At 44.1% G+C, this 19,873-nt stretch overlaps 1 protein-coding gene across 1 annotated transcript in view; it reads right to left on the bottom strand.

Moving 5' to 3' along the window:
- The window catches only part of CSPG4 (chondroitin sulfate proteoglycan 4), a 154,428-nt gene extending 134,937 nt beyond the window's left edge, over positions 1-19,491 (bottom strand). The window contains exon 1 of the mRNA XM_075345582.1: positions 19,409-19,491. Within this exon, the coding sequence (XP_075201697.1) occupies positions 19,409-19,481 (73 nt within the window). The 5' untranslated portion in view covers positions 19,482-19,491. The remainder of the gene's footprint in view (positions 1-19,408) is intronic.
- Positions 19,492-19,873: the final 382 nt, after the last annotated feature.

Genomic DNA, 19,873 nt, shown 5'->3' with positions numbered 1-19,873 from the left:
GTTCCAAAATGGCTGAAACCCTCCGGCAGCAGGTTGTCCAGATGAAGGCCAAAGGGGTGACCGTATCAGCCATAGCAAGAGCAGTTGGTTGTTTCAAGTCTGTGATTTCGAGAATATTACATCTTTACAATATCACAAACTCTTTCAAATCCCCCAAGAAGGCTAGTCGCCTTCGAAAGCCAAATGCAAGAGTGGACAGGAAAATGTGCAGAATCTTCATAGGTAATCATTTCAACACTGTAGCTGGAATTGCTCGCCATTTCAGCACTGAATAGGGTAAGGATCTGTCTCGTCATACAGTGTCACGACGTTTAAGAGTATTTAGACTGAAACCCCATTCTGCAGTGACCAAACCTCTCATTAGAATAAAGAATCAAAAGGAGCATGTTGTGTGAACAGAGGAGAAGCGGTCCACAGTTCATTTTAGTGATGAAAGCAAGTTAAATTTATTTGGTTCTGATGGGAAACATTATGTTCATTGACAAACTGGGGAAAGACTGAAACCAAAGTGTGTTAACAAGTCAGTGAAAGGTGGTGGAGGAAGCGTCATGGTTTGGGGAATGTTTTATGCAGCAGGAGTTGGACCTCTCATACAGCTACATGGCAGAGTGAATGCAAGTGTGTATCAGAACCTTCTTCAACAACACGTGGTTCCTTACTTGCGTTTATCACTCAATCAGCCAGCAATTTTCATGCAGGACAATGCCCCTTGTCGCAAAACAAAATGGGTAAAGCAGCTCCTTGAAACAGAAAACATTGAAACAATGAAATGGCCAGCCCAGAGTCCTGATCTAAACCCAATAGAAAAACTCTGGAAAATCCTTGGTGACAAAGTTATGGCCAAGAAACCCACAACAGTCAAAGAACTGTGGAAGAGACTGGAAGAAGAGTGGACCAAAATCACACCGGAGCAGTGAGAGACTAGTGATGTCTTGTGGCCGCAGATGTACTGAAGACATTCAAACCAAAGGCCTGTACACTTCCTACTGATTGGTGACTGTTGTTACATTCAGAAAATGTAGTTCTAATCTTTCTCTGTGCTACAGTCATTGCTGTTCTCTAATTATGATCATCACATTTTGGGCATAATAAAGGGTTTATGTTGCTAGTACTTTGCATCGTTTGTAAAACACTGTTCTAGTGGCATGGTATAACCCTTACAGAAAAACCTTCAAATGTTCATCAATGTAGATTACATTATTTATGAAAAACTAGTGATCACACATTGTTCTCTAATTTTGATCTCCAGTGTATATGGAATAAACCAACATCTAATCTGAATGATCAAATTTTGCATTAAGATTGCATACAAGTGTCTTCTAGCAATAAGCTAGGAAAGCCTGGTTACCCCTATCTGATATATAGGGGAAAAGGTGGCATAAGCATAAAAAGAAATGAAATAAATGGCATCACAGGTAACGTTATAGTGCAGATCGTATGTTGCAAGTTTAAAAACGATGTAGACTTTTCCGGTGTTCTGAGTTGGAGAAAAATAGGAAATTAGTAGTTTTAATAGAATTTAGGAGGCATCGCTGGAGAATTAGTCAGAAGAATAAGTTTATTAAAGCAGCTCTTAATATGAAAGTTCTGTGCACATTACAGGAGCTGCCGTAGGGCGTAGCTCTGGGGTGTAGTCACAGGGTGTGCAAAAACAGAACTTTCTCCCCCCTCAGACTTACTTTTCAAAGAGGGTTTTCTTACAAGAAGGAACATTTAATGTCAGACGTGTGGTGCGGAGTCACACAAACACAGACCCCTCTGTCTGTCCCATTAGCTCCTAGACACACCCTGATGGAAAAAGTGATCCTGACGCATGGTCTGAGCTCCAATGTGGTCCTCCCCCAAACCACACACCTCTTACAAGCGCCCATCAGTGAGATGTTATGAATGAACAGAACGAGAACCTGTTGAAGTCACCAGGTCATAGAACATCCCAGGGGCCCTGACCTTGTAATCTAAGCATCTAGCTATCCTGAGATCATGTTGCTTCTGATTGACACATACAGTTCTAAGTGCTAAAATTGTTACTGCCATCGGGTTATGTTTAGTACCCAAGAAACCTTGATATATGACAGTGGCTGTAAACACCAAGGCTTGAAAGCCTTATAAATGGCACTTGGTGATATGCAGTTTCTACGATGATGTTTAGGGTCTTATGTACACACTATCCTCACTTTTACATATAGAAGACTTTCTCAGTCTTGGAATGATATCAATTAATTTTCTTGGTGTCTGTACATAATTATTTAGTGCTTTGGCTGAACACATTTCAATATGTCAGTTCTGATCTCACTGCATTCGCCTTGTGGTGTGTGGTTTGGTAACACAGGCAATCTCCTTATTATTATAATCTGATTTATTATTATATATTAATGTATGTTGTGTTAATGGATGATAGATAGGCCTAAATCACACAAACACTTGAAATCCCGAGCAGTGTTGGTAAGACATTGCCAGTGTCCTCAAGAGGGAGGCCAATAAATAATGTCATCTAAACTATGCTGTGAGCTAAATCCGGACCATGAAGGAGAATGTGTAGCCTCGTAATATTAGTGTTCAGAGAAGTTCATGAAAATTCTGTGTTACATAAATTTGCAAAAGGTGTCCCTTAAGCCCTTATGTAATTTACTTACGTTGTACACTTATTTTGATGCAAATTAATCTGATTAAATACTAAGTATATTGACCTACGTGTCAAAATGACAGACGGTGCCTTCAGAAGGGAGTACAAATGTATGCTGATCTAGGTATTACCAGCCAAGGATGATATATTCAAATGAGATTCTATGTGAGAAGAGAGAGCATTAAAGTGGATTTCCATGGGGAAGGTGACAATGTATAAAATGCCAGGGTCCGCATTGTAAGATTCAGCCTTGGCGTGTTTCTGGATAGTAATTACGCTGAGAGCTGATGGTTGACATACCCCCAGACTACTGATGACCCAACCTAATAATAGATGTCACTTGAGTCTTGTGAATGGAGTAGGACAGCAGACGCATATAACTGCCCACCCACTACACACCAGGTCAAGTAAAAGCCACCGAGTCCTTTGAAGCCGTTGTCTTTTTTATATATTTTGTACCCATTTTTGAATGTATTATTTCTGGAATGTTGAATGCAGCAGATCTAGTGATGAAGACTATATAAAACTGCCTTAGTAAGCAGCCGAAGTGGCACATTGTGAAACAAAGGACTATTTTCTGTAGATGCGTGTTTAATTTTATTAAAGGGAACCTGTCACCAGGATTTTCCCCTATAAGCTGCGGCCATCACCAGTGAGCTCTTATATACAGCATTCTACAATACGGTATATAAAAGCCCAGGCTGATCTGTATAACATAAAAATGACCTTTATTATACTCACTGGGGGGCGGTCCGGTCCGATGCTCGTCACTGGTCTCTGTCTGGCGCCCCCTCTATCCTTTACAGTCGCCATCCTCCTTCCCAGCTCCATGTGGGTGACGGGCTCCTACATCATCCACAAAGAGGCCTCCATTGCGCTCCTACAGTTTTCTGTGCCCTGCTAAGGGCAGATCAAAGTATTGTAATGCGCATGCGCAGGCGTTCGTTGACTTTTTCAGGCAGTAGAAAGGAGAATGGGTTGGGTTGGACGCAGCATTAACAAAACAGAAAAAAATCAAGCATTTATTGAACTACATTAAAAGAGAAATTACAAAACAATATTTAAATTGTGTGCATTAGGGCACCAAACGCGTTTCGGACCAGAAACAGAATATTAAAAACAGTCCTTAGTCATAGTTCTTTGATCTTTCACAGTGCCTGCGAATTACAGAACTTTGCCCTTTGCAGGACCGATCAAAGTGCACAGGAGCGCAATGGAGGCCTTTGTGTGGATGACGTAGGATGAATCATCCACATGTAGCTTTGAAGGAGGACGGTGAAGGAAGGAAGAGAGGAAGCACTGGACCAAAGACTAGCGACTCCCTTCAGACCTGGCCGCCCTGCAGATGTTTTTACATTAGACAGAGCGGCCTGAGCTCTTATATACAGTAATACAGTATTCTAGAATGCTATATATAAGAGCTCACTGGTGGCCACAGGTTATAAAGGAAAAATCCTGGTGACAGGTTCCCTTTAAGAAAATCGAGTTAACACTCAACTACTGTCTTGCTTATGTAGAAGCAATAGAAATGTTTATCTCGGTTCAGGTCAAAGGCAATTACACTTCTGACTATTGTGCATGTGGCGCCCTTGAGGCTTCAGCCGCCACAGGGTACTGCACCTCCATTAGGGTGTATTACTTATCCTGGGTCCAAGGAAAGTCGGTACTGGCTCCACCAACATATACACATGCAGTAGCAGTGGGTTGCCCTCCCCAATGGGGACCGGGCCAGGGTTGGGTCACAGTAGGGAGTCACTACAGTGGTTGGGTTTACAGGACGCCACCGCACAAGGGGCTCCCCGATCCACTGGAACTGGGGACTCAGGGTCAGAGAGAAGCAACCACTAGGGAGAGTCAGGAGCACACAGTGGGAAAAGCAGGTTGACCTAGTGAGAGTAGTGAACCAGCCGGTGGCAGCGGCTGAGGGCAACAGCTTGGAACACACAACACAACTACAACAAAAGGAGAGAACAGCTTCAGACACAGAGCAGAGCGGAGGTGCCGCAAGCAGCTCTGTGGGCTAAGGTGTTAAACACGGTTGCTGGGGAGAAGCAGGCAGCTGCTTCTACAGGACCGGCGCTGTTGGGGTACAGAACCCTAGGGCAGGCATCCTTCACGTTGTCTACCAACTCTGCAAGGGTCGCGGGAACGGCAAGAAAAGTCACCGGACCTGTCCCACTGAGACTGCAGCCAAATAGCATATAAGATCCGGGGCTGAGGTCCTCGACCGGCCCCACATCGGAACCGCGCTATCAGCATACAGAAGGGAACACTTTACTGACATCGGGATCCCCAAGTGCTTCATTCCACAGGGATTTGATACTTAGCGCATAAAAGGAGGAAGGTCCCATAGGCTGACACACACCGGATCTGACCTTCCACGGATTCGGGATCTGCTGGAGCCCATCGTGGTGGAGACCGGTACTCTGGTGCAGCGCCTGAACTACCTGTGAGTAAAAGACCTGGATCCACAGCCCCTGTCTCTGCCTCTCCTTTATCGGCGCCGTCGCCCAGCGCTGCGGCGCCAATGGGGACTACGACCCCACCCGTCCGTCCTCCATCATCCTCCCCGGGGTAACCCCGCTCTGCCTGCAGGGATCAACACCATCCCGGCTGCGGCCTTCACCATCAGCCCCGGAGAGCAGCACCCGCAGCGGCAGCCCATCCCTGGCCGCGAACCACAGGTGGCGTTGTGGAGATACGGGGGTCAGTGGGTACTCTTGTCCGCTGACCTGGCCGCCTTTAGAAAGACAGCATGATCCAGGGCACATCCAACTGAATGCTTTACCTCCTTAACTGTGGGTGGAACATTACTCAGACAACACAGAAACAACACAGAATGAGGGAATCACAATATTAAGACTTTATTGGATCCCCAAACAATTAATGGCGTATGGCACATAACCAGCAAAACCACAGAATGTAACCGGCAACAGTTTCTCACTCTATCGCTGGCTCACCAGGGATTAGAATGTCCGTGCCTCAGAGCCCCAGGGCTCTTTACTCCAAACCAGCAGCACTCTGCTTTCAGCGGGCACCCATATGGAATAACGCCAGATATAGCAAGCTGGGTGACGGCCGCAAAGCCTGAAGTCAGGTGACTGGATTGTCCCAAGATGGATTCTTTCCTTAGGTAGTCTTTGATAGCTCAGCCGAATCCTTGCATTCAATGCTGAAGTCCATAAAGTATTATAATCCAGGTTCGGTTATGGCTTGCCAATCAGATCCGCAGATCCTAGATTGATAGCATGTAGCAAGAGTCTACCCGGGATATGGATAGTCCTCCTTCTTATACCCCTGAGCTCTCCATTCAGACCATTGGGGTCTTCACGATTGGTGGATAAAACTGGGCTCTTATTGGCTAGATTTCAAGCGTATACAAAATATCCAGAGACGAGGGAGGGACAGCTTAAGTTACATCACATCTAGCAATACCCATAGTAATACAATGGGAGGTTCGCATTATGATTTGTCTGGGTGTCTGACCTTCACTGGCCAAAGCAATTACATGAGTCAACAAAAACTGTAACCCTAGACTCCTAAGAGTCTTGTAGAAATAATGAGGGGCTTATCCCCCGTCTATAAACAAACTATCGTCATGCCTGGCTGAATTTTAAGAACTTAACCCATGCTAGGCACTGACAGAGTCCATGTCGTCACAGGCGTCACGATCTAAAAAAGACTTTCCTAACCGTCACTACCACCCCCATCCTCCATCCTTCCTCCCGTCCACCGCCTTCTTTCCCTCCTGTACATCTCGGGGTCACGAAACTGGGCCAGGCCAGCCCGTGATCTGCACCCCCAACCCGACGACGTGTCGGGTGAAAACCCCTCGACCCCGGGGTGTTACATGCACTTTAAAATATCTGGTCTGTTCTCCCTCCAGGACTGTGGGGAATAAGAAGTTTACCGAGGACATTTACTGTTCAGAGTTAGAGTGGTCCTAATTCTCTTTCTCATTATTAGCTGAAGTGATTAATTTTGAATTCTACATACTGTGAACTTTTCTATATGGCCCAGGGCACACTAACCTATAGAGAGCATGGGATGCGCAATGCTAATGACACTTGGCTCAGGTTCTGCTTCGAGTGTCATTCACTGGGATCTGACTCTTTCACATACAGGAATCGGAGTACAGATGAGAAGATGGAGAAATTAATTTCTCCATCTTCTCCATTGTATATCTTGGCGTATATCACATTGTACTCAGATGTCATCAGTGCAATCCGATGTTTCACACGCACCTATTGACTTGTATGGGTGTGCGAGATCCGAGATATGCTGCCAATTGCAGCATTTAGTGATTTTTTTCTTATACCTACTCTGCATGAGAAAAAAATACTAGTCGGCTCTATAATATAACATTGGGCGAATGCTATCTGATAACACATCAGATAGCACTCAGCCAAGTTATACGCTGGCTATACGCCAGTGTGTGAGTGACGCTATATCATATATACTACTAATCTACCAAAATCTCTATACCTTTATGATTCTGACATTGTCTGCACATAGGTGGTCTATTGGCACATAAGATATTGGAGAACCTTGACTAAATAGCTGGCTATTGCAGCATGGCATTAATACTCTAGACTACACCGCTTCAGGTTTACTCATCTCACATGCCTAAGGGAGACTTATAGGCCATACAATGCTGCCTGGGAAATAAAATATGCAAATAACCCCTTCACAGAGGAGGAGAAGAGAGTTCATATCGTAGGTATTGTGGCTTCAGAAGTTGCTGTAGTAAACTTACTTGTAAGTAATCCTGCCCTACTGGGTCAAACTGTTGGAAACACCAAAAATGATTGTTTCCAATTTTCTAATGCAAAAAGCCTCTCCAGAAAGGAAAACCACAGAAACTCCAGTGCTACCTATTGGAAGAAGCAATCCTATGAGTCATTATGGCATCCACCTCTCCAACTGGCAGTATCTTCCTATATGCAGCTTATCATGTTTATCTATTTTGCCAGTATATGAGCATCTATATCTGCTCTTCTCTTTGGGGCTACTCACAAACGTCACCATCTGCAGACCTTCTCTTCATGGTTGTTTGTTAGACATGGCAGACAGACTTGAGCCACACATCATGTGGCTCCCGAGTCACAGGGTGGAGACCCCTTCCTTAAACCCTCATTGAAGGCCTCTTACCCAACAAACTTTACACTGATAAGGGGTAGGCTCTATGCAAATGGAGATTCATGTTTGGCTTTATATCCTAAGTTACGGGGTAATAGGGCAAGATTATTTACAACAGTGGTAAATTGTCTAGTCGTCTAAGTTGTAGGGCTTGTTTGTATAATCTTCAAGTTGTTGAGTTCCGCCATTGTATTGCGTGCATACCAGTTTATGGGACCTCATTGGGACTCGCTATAACACTTCTTTCATTCAGTCTTTGCCCGACTCCGTATCGGTGGAGGTACTCGCCCTAGAAGTATTTGTGTTCTAAACATTTTAAGAGCTCCATATCTTACCATGAAGACACTTTTCATGTTTCCTAAGCTCCATTTATTTTTTATGAAAACCCCTCAATATATTATCTAAAAAGATTCTCAAAAGTATATTCCTGTTCTTAGATATTTTTTGAATCAACTGCTACATTACTGTTCTTTCCAAAACCTCCCTGTAGTCAATAGAATTCAATTTTTAATGCAAAACACACGTACAAAATCAATTTCACGGATCTCAACTATAAAAACTATCATCTGCGATGTAACAGTAGTCCACACAATCATTACATCCGATGGTGAAAATCTGCCAGAGCACTCTGCTACAGTAGTTTCCTGCTTTATATTAATACTATGACATCAGTTATTATGTCTAGTCACTTAGATATTATTGGAACTAAAAATGGGGGAAACAATGGTTTCATTTTATTGTTCTAGCTTTTTTGTTAATAATGCTAATTGATCCCATGATCAGACTATAGTGCATGTGCTTTTTCATTAAAGGAAATCTGTCAGCAGGTTTTTAGACCCTAAACTAACGTCATGTATGTAAATCATCTGAAATGTTGATTATGTCAATTTCTTTGTTTTGTAGAAATCCATTGGTTTATGCATACGGACCATGAGGGCAGATGGCTTTGCCTACAATTACAAATCTAAAGAGAAATAGCAACCAAGGTGGGGGACTCCCAGCCAAAGCTATCAAAGCACCTCACAGGATTATAATAGCCTATAGTAGAACTGTCATTAAAACGTAACCTTTATTTTAACCCATAAAATCCACTACAATATAATATATGTGCAAACGGTGATTTAAAATCAAACCTAATAGGTCAAGTACGCAATATAGCGATATAAACGCACTGATGCACAAAATAAGAGCATTAACAATTGCATATATTAGATATATCAAGTAAATGCAATCCTTATGATATATGATCAAACCAGATACACCATTATTGTCCCCCAATAGGGAGAAAACACGAATAACAATGGGACCAAAATGCCACTATTTGTATCTGTACACAGACCCACCTCCTATATCAATGAGTCACGGGTAGTACACATTCCACAATAATAATCAAGATATGGAATAATCTCACCCATTCCGTTGTATAGGTCCATGTTGTGGCAGTCCCATCGAGTCCAGTCCTGAGAGAGGGGAGATAATAACGAGGACCAGGCTAATACTCCTAAAAGGATACACTAGCCCTGCAACAACAGCTCCCACCCCAACAAGGGCAGTCCACATCTGGCCCTAGGTCCTGGCTGCCCATGAGAAAAATCCTGGTGTCTCCCGTCTCCTTACACTTTTCACCACCTCTGGATCATCAGGGGAGATACATGCACCACATAAAGGAGATAAAAGACTAGGACTCACTCCCACCAAACAGAGGAGCTCTGCCAAGTCTTGGAGGTCACAGAGAGAGATTGTAGAATGGGGCTTTGTAAACTGCGCCAAAGATCACTGATGAAATCTTGGATTAATGTAAACTTTTTATTTTTGCACAGGTCTACGCGTTTCAGGAGGCTCTGCTCCCTTCCTCAGAACCAACAGGCATAAGCTACATCAAATCTCTAGTCTTGGAGGTCAAAACACAGGGAACAAATATACAGAGCAGGGTGTTACCAGAGGCAAGCAGTAATAACTAGACTATATCTGGCAGGGAGCAGCAGACCAATGAAGGTATAAGAAGGGTGGGGTGCCTTCCCATAGGCTGGAGCTGGAAGTTGATAACGTCGAAGGCACACACCACCACAGTCAGCCAGTGGTACTGCAAGTCCCAGGCCTATCAAGCTTGATGGATGGGTGGAGATTGCACTCACCACAACTACTGGTACTGACTCCGCCTCTATCACCGCCACCGCTACAGTGGGAATGCGGCGGCGCCTGGTGGCCGGAGAAGAAATCACAGCCGCAGACTCTGGTGGAGAAGTGACACCTGTCAGTCATTGATAGGAGGGCAGCAGCAGGAGGAGAAAGAGGAAGAGCTGTAAATCCAGGCCAAGCCTCCTCACTCGCGAACTCATTTTTGGTGCATAGGTAGAAAATGGAGAAACGGACATATAGATATAGATATAATCAACATTTATTTTGCTTAACATAGATTATTTTAGCTTAGGGTCTAACAACATGCTGACAGGTTCCCTTAACATGTGCACATGTGAAGAAAGCACCATACAGTAAGCTAGTCGTAAATATGAGGGTAACTGCATCATGCCTACATGTAACAATTGGTAGAATAATTACGGTACATTAATATTAGTGATGATGAGCTGGTAACCTGCCACATTATACATCTTTTGTGCTGCATTACTCTTAAATGACTATGTCTGTACAAGACATCTTGTTCCGGTTTTCCATTAAGGAGTGTTTACTGCTATAAAAGCCTGAGGGATTCAACAAAGTTTTCTACAAAATCAAACACAGAACAAACTCACAGTCCTTCCAGTGTGCAGTGAGCGTCAGGACCATGATGCTTTGTGATTGGAAATAGCATGCAACCTTCTCGAAGATTGTATAGGTCAATACTACGGAGGATATGGTGACTTTCCAACTAGTGCATGTTCCCCGTAGTATAGGAAGCTAAGTAATATTTCTCAAGTCTTTATCACCCCATCGGGATCACATTGTTTGGATTTCCATTAAGCTTGTGTGTCGCCCTGGGCAAGCCAGGGGACACAGATAACAACACCACTACACCCCACACTCCAGGTAGGCACACCTGCTAACCAGAAATCCTTGTTGCCTCCCTCCAGGAGTCTGTGATGCACACCAGGGGGTGGGCCAGGCGGTTGGCTCCGCCCACCAAGGAGCTCACAACTCTGGAGGCAGGAAGTTACCAGAGAGTCGAGTCAGGGACATGAAGGAGTGAACAGCAGAGTAGCCCGGGTAGGGCAAGAGTGCAGTCAGCTCAGGGACGAGCTTAAACAAACAAGAAGTGAAAGTGAAGGAAAGGAAAGTGGAAAAGGAGGAAAGCAAGAAGTGGTGACAGAGCAGAGAGAAGGAGAAGCCTGAGAGCCCAGCTGTGTGTAGGGCTAGAACAGCAAGGTCAGCGACGGCGGTGACTGTCCGGAGGGGGACCGTTTGGAAGTTCCTGGAAGGACCCCGTTGGCTGTGTGCCCGGTGGTCTGGAGCAGTGTTCCGAAGGACAGTCAGCACCAGGGCAGGGGCCTCTCGGACCCCGGCAAGGCTAGGAGTCGCCCAATTTGCCGAATCCGTCAGCGAAGGGGACGCAGATCCCCCAGCAACAAAGTCCCGATTGACGGCAACAGCCCGACCATTACCGGGGAGACACCGCCACCGCCAAGGCACCAGTTTCCCCAGGGCCTGCGCCTGCGGGCAAAGTGTAGAGCTCCTCCGGCCCAGATTGCAGTCGGGGAGCGGGTAACCGGAGGGAATCCACCGCTACCATCAGTCAAACAGGTGCAAGGAAGAGAGACGTCACCGTCACCTACCGGGAGTGCAGGTGCAACCGTCTGTGGGACCGTCCTACCAGCCGTTGGTTTACCATACAAACTGTGTCCGTGTCTCAGGCTGAGTGAGTACCACAGTGCCGCAAGGCACAGCGCTGCCCCCGCGTCCCTGCGCCCTCCAGGCCCTACACTTCACATCTCTTCACCGGGCCCCGGGATCACCAACCCCTACCCACGGAGGGGCAACACAACACCTGGCTGCTCCCATCACCATCCCCGGGACCCGCACACTGAGCAGCGGTGGTGCCATCACCACAACCGTGGGTGGCGTCACGAACTATAATCCCAACAAACAACCCCCTTTTCACTCACGGGCGAGGAGTGTCGCTCGAGACACCCCGGGATCCGGCCCGCAGCTCGAGCCACCAGGAGCAACTGCCGGACCCGAGCAGAAGGGGTGAGCGCGGTGTGCTGACACCCTCCTCCCCGCCCGCGACACTTGCAACATTTGGCACTCACATGTCTTCAATTTTAAGAGGTTTCCTACAAATAAAAAAATGACTCTTGTGTCCCATTCAAAGGACATGGACAATTAATGGTTGAACAGTTACAAGTACCAAAAACATGTGGTATAGATCAATTGCTACCAACTGTCCTTTTATTTATAATTTAGAAAGAGTGATAAAACTAGAAACAGTTATTTTGTAATTTTGAGGACCAGAAAGTAAGATTTCTTTGAAAATTATTGACAATAAAGGAAAAAAAAAGCCTGCCTTCTTTCCTCCCAGAAATAGCATGTCTTTTATCAGCTTAAGTGGGGTGAGCTACAATACCCAATATGGATCCTGAACAAGTGTTGCTCTATTTCTGAAAGAACAAGATAATATTTTTATAATTCTAGTTATTTTCCAAAAAGGGCTATTCCTATTTGGCTAGAATTTACCATTTCTAAAAGGGGTATACTTGTAATATACTCGTTGTAGTACCCGGCGTTTCCCGGAATAGTAACTTAGTGTCTTTCTGTCTGTCTCCCTCTCTGTCTGTCTGTCTGTCTGTCTGTCTGTCTCCCTCTCTGTCTGCCTCTATTTCTGTATCTGTGTGTGCCTGTGTGGGTCTCTCCATCTCTGTGTGTCTCTGTGTGTCTGTCTCTGTGTGTGTGTCTCTGTGTATCTCTGTGTGTCTGTCTCGGTGTGTCTGTGTGTGCTTGTGTCTGTCTGTCCCTATGTCAGTCTCTGTGTGTCTGTGCCTCTGTTGATATACTGTATGTGTTACTGTGTGGGTCTGTGTCTCTGTCTGTGTGTCTGTCTCTGTGTTTGTCTGTGTGTGTCTCTTTGTGTCTCTGTCTCTGTGTGTCTCTGTATCAGTCTATGTGCATGTCTGTCTCTGTGTGTGTATGTGTCTCTGTCTGTGTGTCTGTCTCTGTGTGTCACTGTATCAGTCTATGTGCATGACTGTCTCTGTGTGTGTCTGTTTCTGTGTGTCTCTGTATGTCTCTGGCTCCGTGTCTCTTTGTGTCTCTGTCTCTGTATCAGTCTCTGTGTGTCTCTGTCTGTACAGTTAGGTCCAGAAATATTTGGACAGTGACACAAGTTTTGTTATTTTAGCTGTTTACAAAAATATGTTCAGAAATACAATTATATATATAATATGGGCTGAAAGTGCACACTCCCAGCTGCAATATGGGAGTTTTCACATCCAAATCGGAGAAAGGGTTTAGGAATCATAGCTCTGTAATGCATAGCCTCCTCTTTTTAAAGGGACCAAAAGTAATTGGACAAGGGACTCTAAGGGCTGTAATTAACTCTGAAGGCGTCTCCCTCGTTAACCTCTAATCAATGAAGTAGTTAAAAGGTCTGGGGTTGATTACAGGTGTGTGGTTTTGCATTTGGAAGCTGTTGCTGTGACCAGACAACATGCGGTCTAAGGAACTCTCAATTGAGGTGAAGCAGAACATCCTGAGGCTGAAAAAAAAGAAAAAATCCATCAGAGAGATAGCAGACATGCTTGGAGTAGCAAAATCAACAGTTGGGTACATTCTGAGAAAAAGGAATTGACTGGTGAGCTTGGGAACTCAAAAAGGCCTGGGCGTCCACGGATGACAACAGTGGTGGATGATCGCCGCATACTTTCTTTGGTGAAGAAGAACCCGTTCACAACATCAACTGAAGTCCAGAACACTCTCAGTGAAGTAGGTGTATCTGTCTCTAAGTCAACAGTAAAGAGAAGACTCCATGAAAGTGAATACAAAGGGTTCACATCTAGATGCAAACCATTCATCAATTCCAAAAATAGACAGGCCAGAGTTAAATTTGCTGAAAAACACCTCATGAAGCCAGCTCAGTTCTGGAAAAGTATTCTATGGACAGATGAGACAAAGATCAACCTGTACCAGAATGATGGGAAGAAAAAAGTTTGGAGAAGAAAGGGAACGGCACATGATCCAAGGCACACCACATCCTCTGTAAAACATGGTGGAGGCTACGTGATGGCATGGGCATGCATGGCTTTCAATGGCACTGGGTCACTTGTGTTTATTGATGACATAACAGCAGACAAGAGTAGCCGGATGAATTCTGAAGTGTACCGGGATATACTTTCAGCCCAGATTCAGCCAAATGCCTCAAAGTTGATCGGATGGCGCTTCATAGTACAGATGGACAATGACCCCAAGCATACAGCCAAAGCTACCCAGGAGTTCATGAGTGCAAAAAAGTGGAACATTCTGCAATGGCCAAGTCAATCACCAGATCTTAACCCAATTGAGCATGCATTTCACTTGCTCAAATCCAGACTTAAGACGGAAAGACCCACAAACAAGCAAGACCTGAAGGCTGCAGCTGTAAAGGCCTGGCAAAGCATTAAGAAGGAGGAAACCCAGCGTTTGGTGATGTCCATGGGTTCCAGACTTAAGGCAGTGATTGCCTCCAAAGGATTCGCAACAAAATATTGAAAATAAAAATATTTTGTTTGGGTTTGGTTTATTTGTCCAATTACTTTTGACCTCCTAAAATGTGGAGTGTTTGTAAAGAAATGTGTACAATTCCTACAATTTCTATCAGATATTTTTGTTCAAACCTTCAAATTAAACGTTACAATCTGCACTTGAATTCTGTTGTAGAGGTTTAATTTCAAATCCAATATGGTGGCATGCAGAGCCCAACTCGCGAAAATTGTGTCACTGTCCAAATATTTCTGGACCTAACTGTATGTCTGTCTCTGTGTGTGTCTGTGTGTCTGTCTCTGCCTCTGTGTATCTGTGTGTCTCTTTGTGTTTATGTCTTTGTATCAGTCTCTGTGTGCCTCTGTCTGTCTCTGTGTGTGTCCATCTGTGTGTGTGTCTTTGTGTCTGTCTGTGTAAAGTATCTGTGTGTCTGTCTCTGTGCGTCTCTGACTCTGCATGTCTCTCTATGTCTCTGTCTCTGCGTGTCTCTATCTCTGCATGTGTCTGTCTCTGCGTGTGTTTGTCTCTATGTGTTTGTCTCTGTGTGTGTCTGACTCTGTGTGTCTCTGTCTCTGTGTGTTTCTGTTTTTTTGCAAATAATTGTAAAGCACGGGGTTAAATTTTCCCGTTACACACACACACATACACACACACTCTCTGTGCTCTGAACATTGAGCCACACAGCAATCCTGAGAACTTGGCTCTAGAATCTGAGGTCGGGTGCTGCAGAGCCCCAATCTTCAATAAGACAGAAATGCACTGCACTTTGATTGATGGGTGCCACGGGACGGGCCTTTGTAGGTCGAGTCCTTGCTGTAATGTCCTCTTTCTTTGTCCTCTATGATGTGCCCCTTTTTCTTTATTTGAATATCGCGCCATGCTGCCATTGTTGTTGTTGGCAGCTCGTTCGCATTGAGATAGTAATTCTGTCTTCATTAAAATAGCACCAGAGTCTGTGCATGTGTGAACCACGATCTCTGACGCCATTTTATTGAAGGCACAGCGGTGAATACTATGAGAGGCATTGGCTAGTGTGCAGTTTTTTATTTTTTACATTGCTGCTCATAGTCTTCAGCACAGTGTCTTCAAAAAATGGAGATTGCGGTTTACGCATGCGTGCACTCCGGTGCCATTTTAATGAAGACAGAATTACTGTGTTAGGCCATTTGTGCTCTAGAAAGTGACTTTTTCTCAAGCAAAATCCGGACCCTTTTAAAGAATCCTGCACCTGTGGTAAAAAAACGCACCAAAAACGCAACAAAATGTGGTTTTGCCGTGGTTTGGTGCGGATTTGCCGCGGTTTTTCCGCAGGTTAGTCCCTGCGGATGTTTACCATTATCTATGGCAAAAAACGCAGGTACCTGCGGAAAAGAAGTGACATGCTCATTAATTCTGCAGCGGAAAATCCGCGGGTAAATCTGCAGGTATAAAAAACGCAGTGTGCGCACAGCATTTTTTTATACCCATAGGTTTTGCTGGAGATTGACTGCAAAAATGTTAGATACATTTTCTGCAGCAAATCCGTGGCAAATCCGCTGTAAAATCTGCGGTAAATCAGCAGCGTGCGCACATAGCCTTACTGTTCCAACAGCAATGCCCCCTTTGCACCCGTCAATCAAAGTGCAGTGCATTTCTGCAACTTTGATTAAGGATATCTCTGCAACCAAGCATTGGATCTTTCAGGTACGCCTGGATTCAGCATCTTAGTGCCAGTATGGCACTGCTTTAGTTCATATTACAAAAGCCTCATGTTTGTCCTCTTTAAGTCTAACCCTAGCCCTAAGCTTAACTCAATTCTTAAGTCTAACCCTATGGCTATGTGCGCACGTCTGCGTTGTGCCGTGACAAATATTCTGCAGCGTTTTATCACGTTTCAAAATGCTGCCGAAAAGCTGCGTTTTGGAAGTATTTTGAATGCGGAACGGATGCAGAATTCATGCGTTCTGGATGCTTGCTCTGCCATAGACAGAGTGGGAAAAGCTTCCAAAACGCACAAAAGAAGTGACATGTTGCTTTTTAGAACGCAGGGATTCGGCCACAAATTTCAGCATGCAAATCACTGCGTTCTAAAACGCAACGTGCGGATTGAATTTGCACAAGTTACATAGACTTTGCTGGGGACGCAGAATGCAAGCTTTTACGCAGCAGTGCAAAGCCCTGAGTAAACGCATGCAAAACGCACTTGTGCACACATGGCCTATCCCTAAGGTTAGAAAAAGTGTAAAAATGTAAAATCAGATCTAAATAAATGGAGACAGTTCTGATTTATGTGCACTGCACATGATTCAATGCTTCATTCATTAGCTGCTTATCTTCTGTCATCTTGGTTGTATTATATGCATCACATCACTTTATTATGCTGATGACAGTCATTTTGATCACTGCTTGTGCAGAGTGCAGCAGGCGATGACAAACTCATCTTCCCAGTGGTGCTCTGCGTACACAGCGCTGGCGGAGCACTCCTTGTGACACTTTAAAGAGGTGATGCTAGCAGGCACCGGTGACTTCACAAGGAAGGGGGGATGACTTCCAGGTGGGTGAGGAGGTGGCATTTTGTACCATCATAGACTTTGGCGCAATTGGGTCCACCGCCCCCTGGCACCACACCCCTGCCATACGTCATTGGATAAAAATATCCTTTAATGACTAATATTATGTTATTTCGAATAATTCCACATTTTTCTTCGATACATTTTTGTTGCACGGAAGCTGGAGTGATCAGTCCAGTTATTGGAGTAAGATATCTGCTTCAGTAGGAAAATATAGCAAATAAAGATATTGATAGAAGCTATAGACAAAGGAATAAGTGCGAGATATCTATGTCCTACACACAGTTGCTGCCGCCACATATGAAAACATTTCAATTGGCCATTAATGCTTTTGCACAGCATGGTGCTCCTGTTTTCTTGCTTCGCCACAACTTTGCATGAAATAGTCCTCATTTATGAAGCTGGAATAACGGCACACATAATACACACTGAGGTGTGTGTAGTCACGCAGACATTATCTGAGAAAGATTTTTGGGACTTCTTTATTTCCCAAAATATTGAGATGAGTGTGGATTACAGACGGCAGAACTAATGATGGACAATTTCGCTTTTCGGGGAGCAGATTTCTAGAAGAAAGATTGGGTCACCGTAATGACAGTATGAGCGTTCTCCTACTTGTTTTGGATCTGAAACATTTCTACAGGTAATTATATAACAAGTTATATAGAGCATGGATGGTGTTACCATTATCACCATGGAGGATAACGGTTATCTACAAGTCACCCAAGGTTACACCGAGCACAACTCCATCTGTCTTCTGTGTGTTCTTGGCATAGTCCATCAGTGACAAGGTCTAGGAATAGTATTTGTAGTTTTGTACATTGTAAGACTATGTTCACATGCAGCGTTTTTGAAGCATTTTTTTCGGCTGCGTTTTATGCAAATAAAAAGCTGCATTTTATTGTATAGTACCAGCAAAAGCCATAGGATTTCAGAAATTTCACGCACACTCGTTTTTTTCCCTGACTGAATTGGAAAACAGCAGTGTTTTTTCGTAAATAAAACTAGCATTATTAAACACATCCTGTAAACATGTAATACACACTAGGAAAAACGTGGAAAAAAATGCAGCAAAAAAGCTGAAAAACAGGTATTTTGAAATTCTAATAATCTCTGCCAATAAAGTTTTGGCTGCAGCAAAAAACAGCAAAAATGCTGGGTGTGAACATAATCTAAGACCGAGGTGTATCTTGTAGAGAGTCGCAGATAGTACTAATAAGGAGGTTATCCACTAGATGAGCATTGATGGTCTCTCCATAGGATAGGTCATCCATGTCTGACCGGTCGGCGTCCGACACCTGGCAAATTTGCCGATCAGCTGTTCTCAGTGCAGTGGCTGGAAATGCTTGGTTCCATAGTTGCCCTGTCTTCTGATAGTGGCCATGACCGGGTGCTGCACATCCGCCTCCTATTGATTTGAATGGGAAGCGGATGTGCAGTACCCGGCCGTTATCAGTTGATGGGACAGCTCTGGAACTGAGCATATCCAGCCACCTGCTGCCGCCACCGGCACCAAGTACAACTGATTGGCCGGGTGTCGGACCCCGCACAATTAGACATTGAAGACTATCCTAAGGATAGGCCATGAGTGTAAAGTAGTGGACAACCTCTTTAAATACAAAGTATCAATGACAAGATGTATAAAAACATGATAAGTCAAAAGAAGGAGGAAGATGGAAGTTCAACTGTTGAACAAAGTCATAACCCTCTTGATTAATGGTAAGTGCTGGATGCAAGAATGTTAATGGACCACCCACTGATCTTATAGCGGTATAAATTGTAGTCACCATAGATACACATAAACAAAGCGACTGAAGAAATGTTCGATGAGAAGAAGAATGGCATGACAAGACAGTATACTACCATATTACCTGGTAGGAGCAGAGAACAGGTAGGACTACTGGGGCTGGTGTAATAAATGACTATTATACAGCAACTAGTATTCACAGTCAATTATACAGAATTAAAGTCATATACACATATTGATTAAATTGAGTGCTATAATAATAAGAGCAGTGAGGATGAATGAATGAATGAATGAATATGAGCAATAATATAAGTGTTTGGAGGCTATTGAACATATGGTTTACAAATACACTTATACATGTAATTATTGATACTGATGAATATTACAGAGAAGAATGATATTTAGATGCAGCAGCAAAAAGAAATGTACTTTATATTCTAAGAGCAACAAGTTACAAACAGAGAAAAAGACCAACCAGGGTAAACCTAGTATGTGACAGTGAAGAATATGACAGATGTAAGGCAGCGACCATATATCTGCAATACATTGGAGAAGAAGTTCAAATCCTAGAGAGGGAAACACCACTCAGAATGAAAGGGAGGTTTCACTAAAGATTGAACAGTCCAGATAAGTCCTTTTGTCCCATATTTTTCCCTTGTGCCCATCATCCCCCTAAGAATTTACCTTCAGATCCCATGTCTTGAAGAACTCCCCCCAGAAGAAGAAGCAGCAGCAAGCAGTGTCCTCCAGCCATCATCCAGCTACTGCTGACTGCAGAGACCGAATGAGTGTGTGAGGGACTCAAGTTACACTGGGGTCCCACCCTGTCTGCTTAACCCCTACTCCACACACCACATGAGCAAGTTCGTAACTCAAAGTATAATGTAACCGTTTTATAACGCACCAATCATCTCTGCATTTACAGATGAATTATTTGTGAGCTGGAAAGGAACTACACTAAATGAATGTTGGCTGGATATATCTGTGCGCGCTCCAAAGTGGCGGATGGAAGTATAAAGTGTGGACTCCAAGCAGAATTTTGTAAGGAGAGGATGACTCCCCCGGAATTTAAGAAATGTATAATGCTTCGGACTCATTACGGTTGATGAGTTTATAGTGTTTTTATATATAAGTTAGGCTCAGTTTGTC

This window comes from Anomaloglossus baeobatrachus, chromosome 4, assembly GCF_048569485.1.
Source record: "Anomaloglossus baeobatrachus isolate aAnoBae1 chromosome 4, aAnoBae1.hap1, whole genome shotgun sequence".
In the NCBI taxonomy this organism is placed as follows: Eukaryota; Metazoa; Chordata; class Amphibia; order Anura; family Aromobatidae; genus Anomaloglossus; species Anomaloglossus baeobatrachus.
This window is presented reverse-complemented; position numbering and strand designations above follow the sequence as displayed.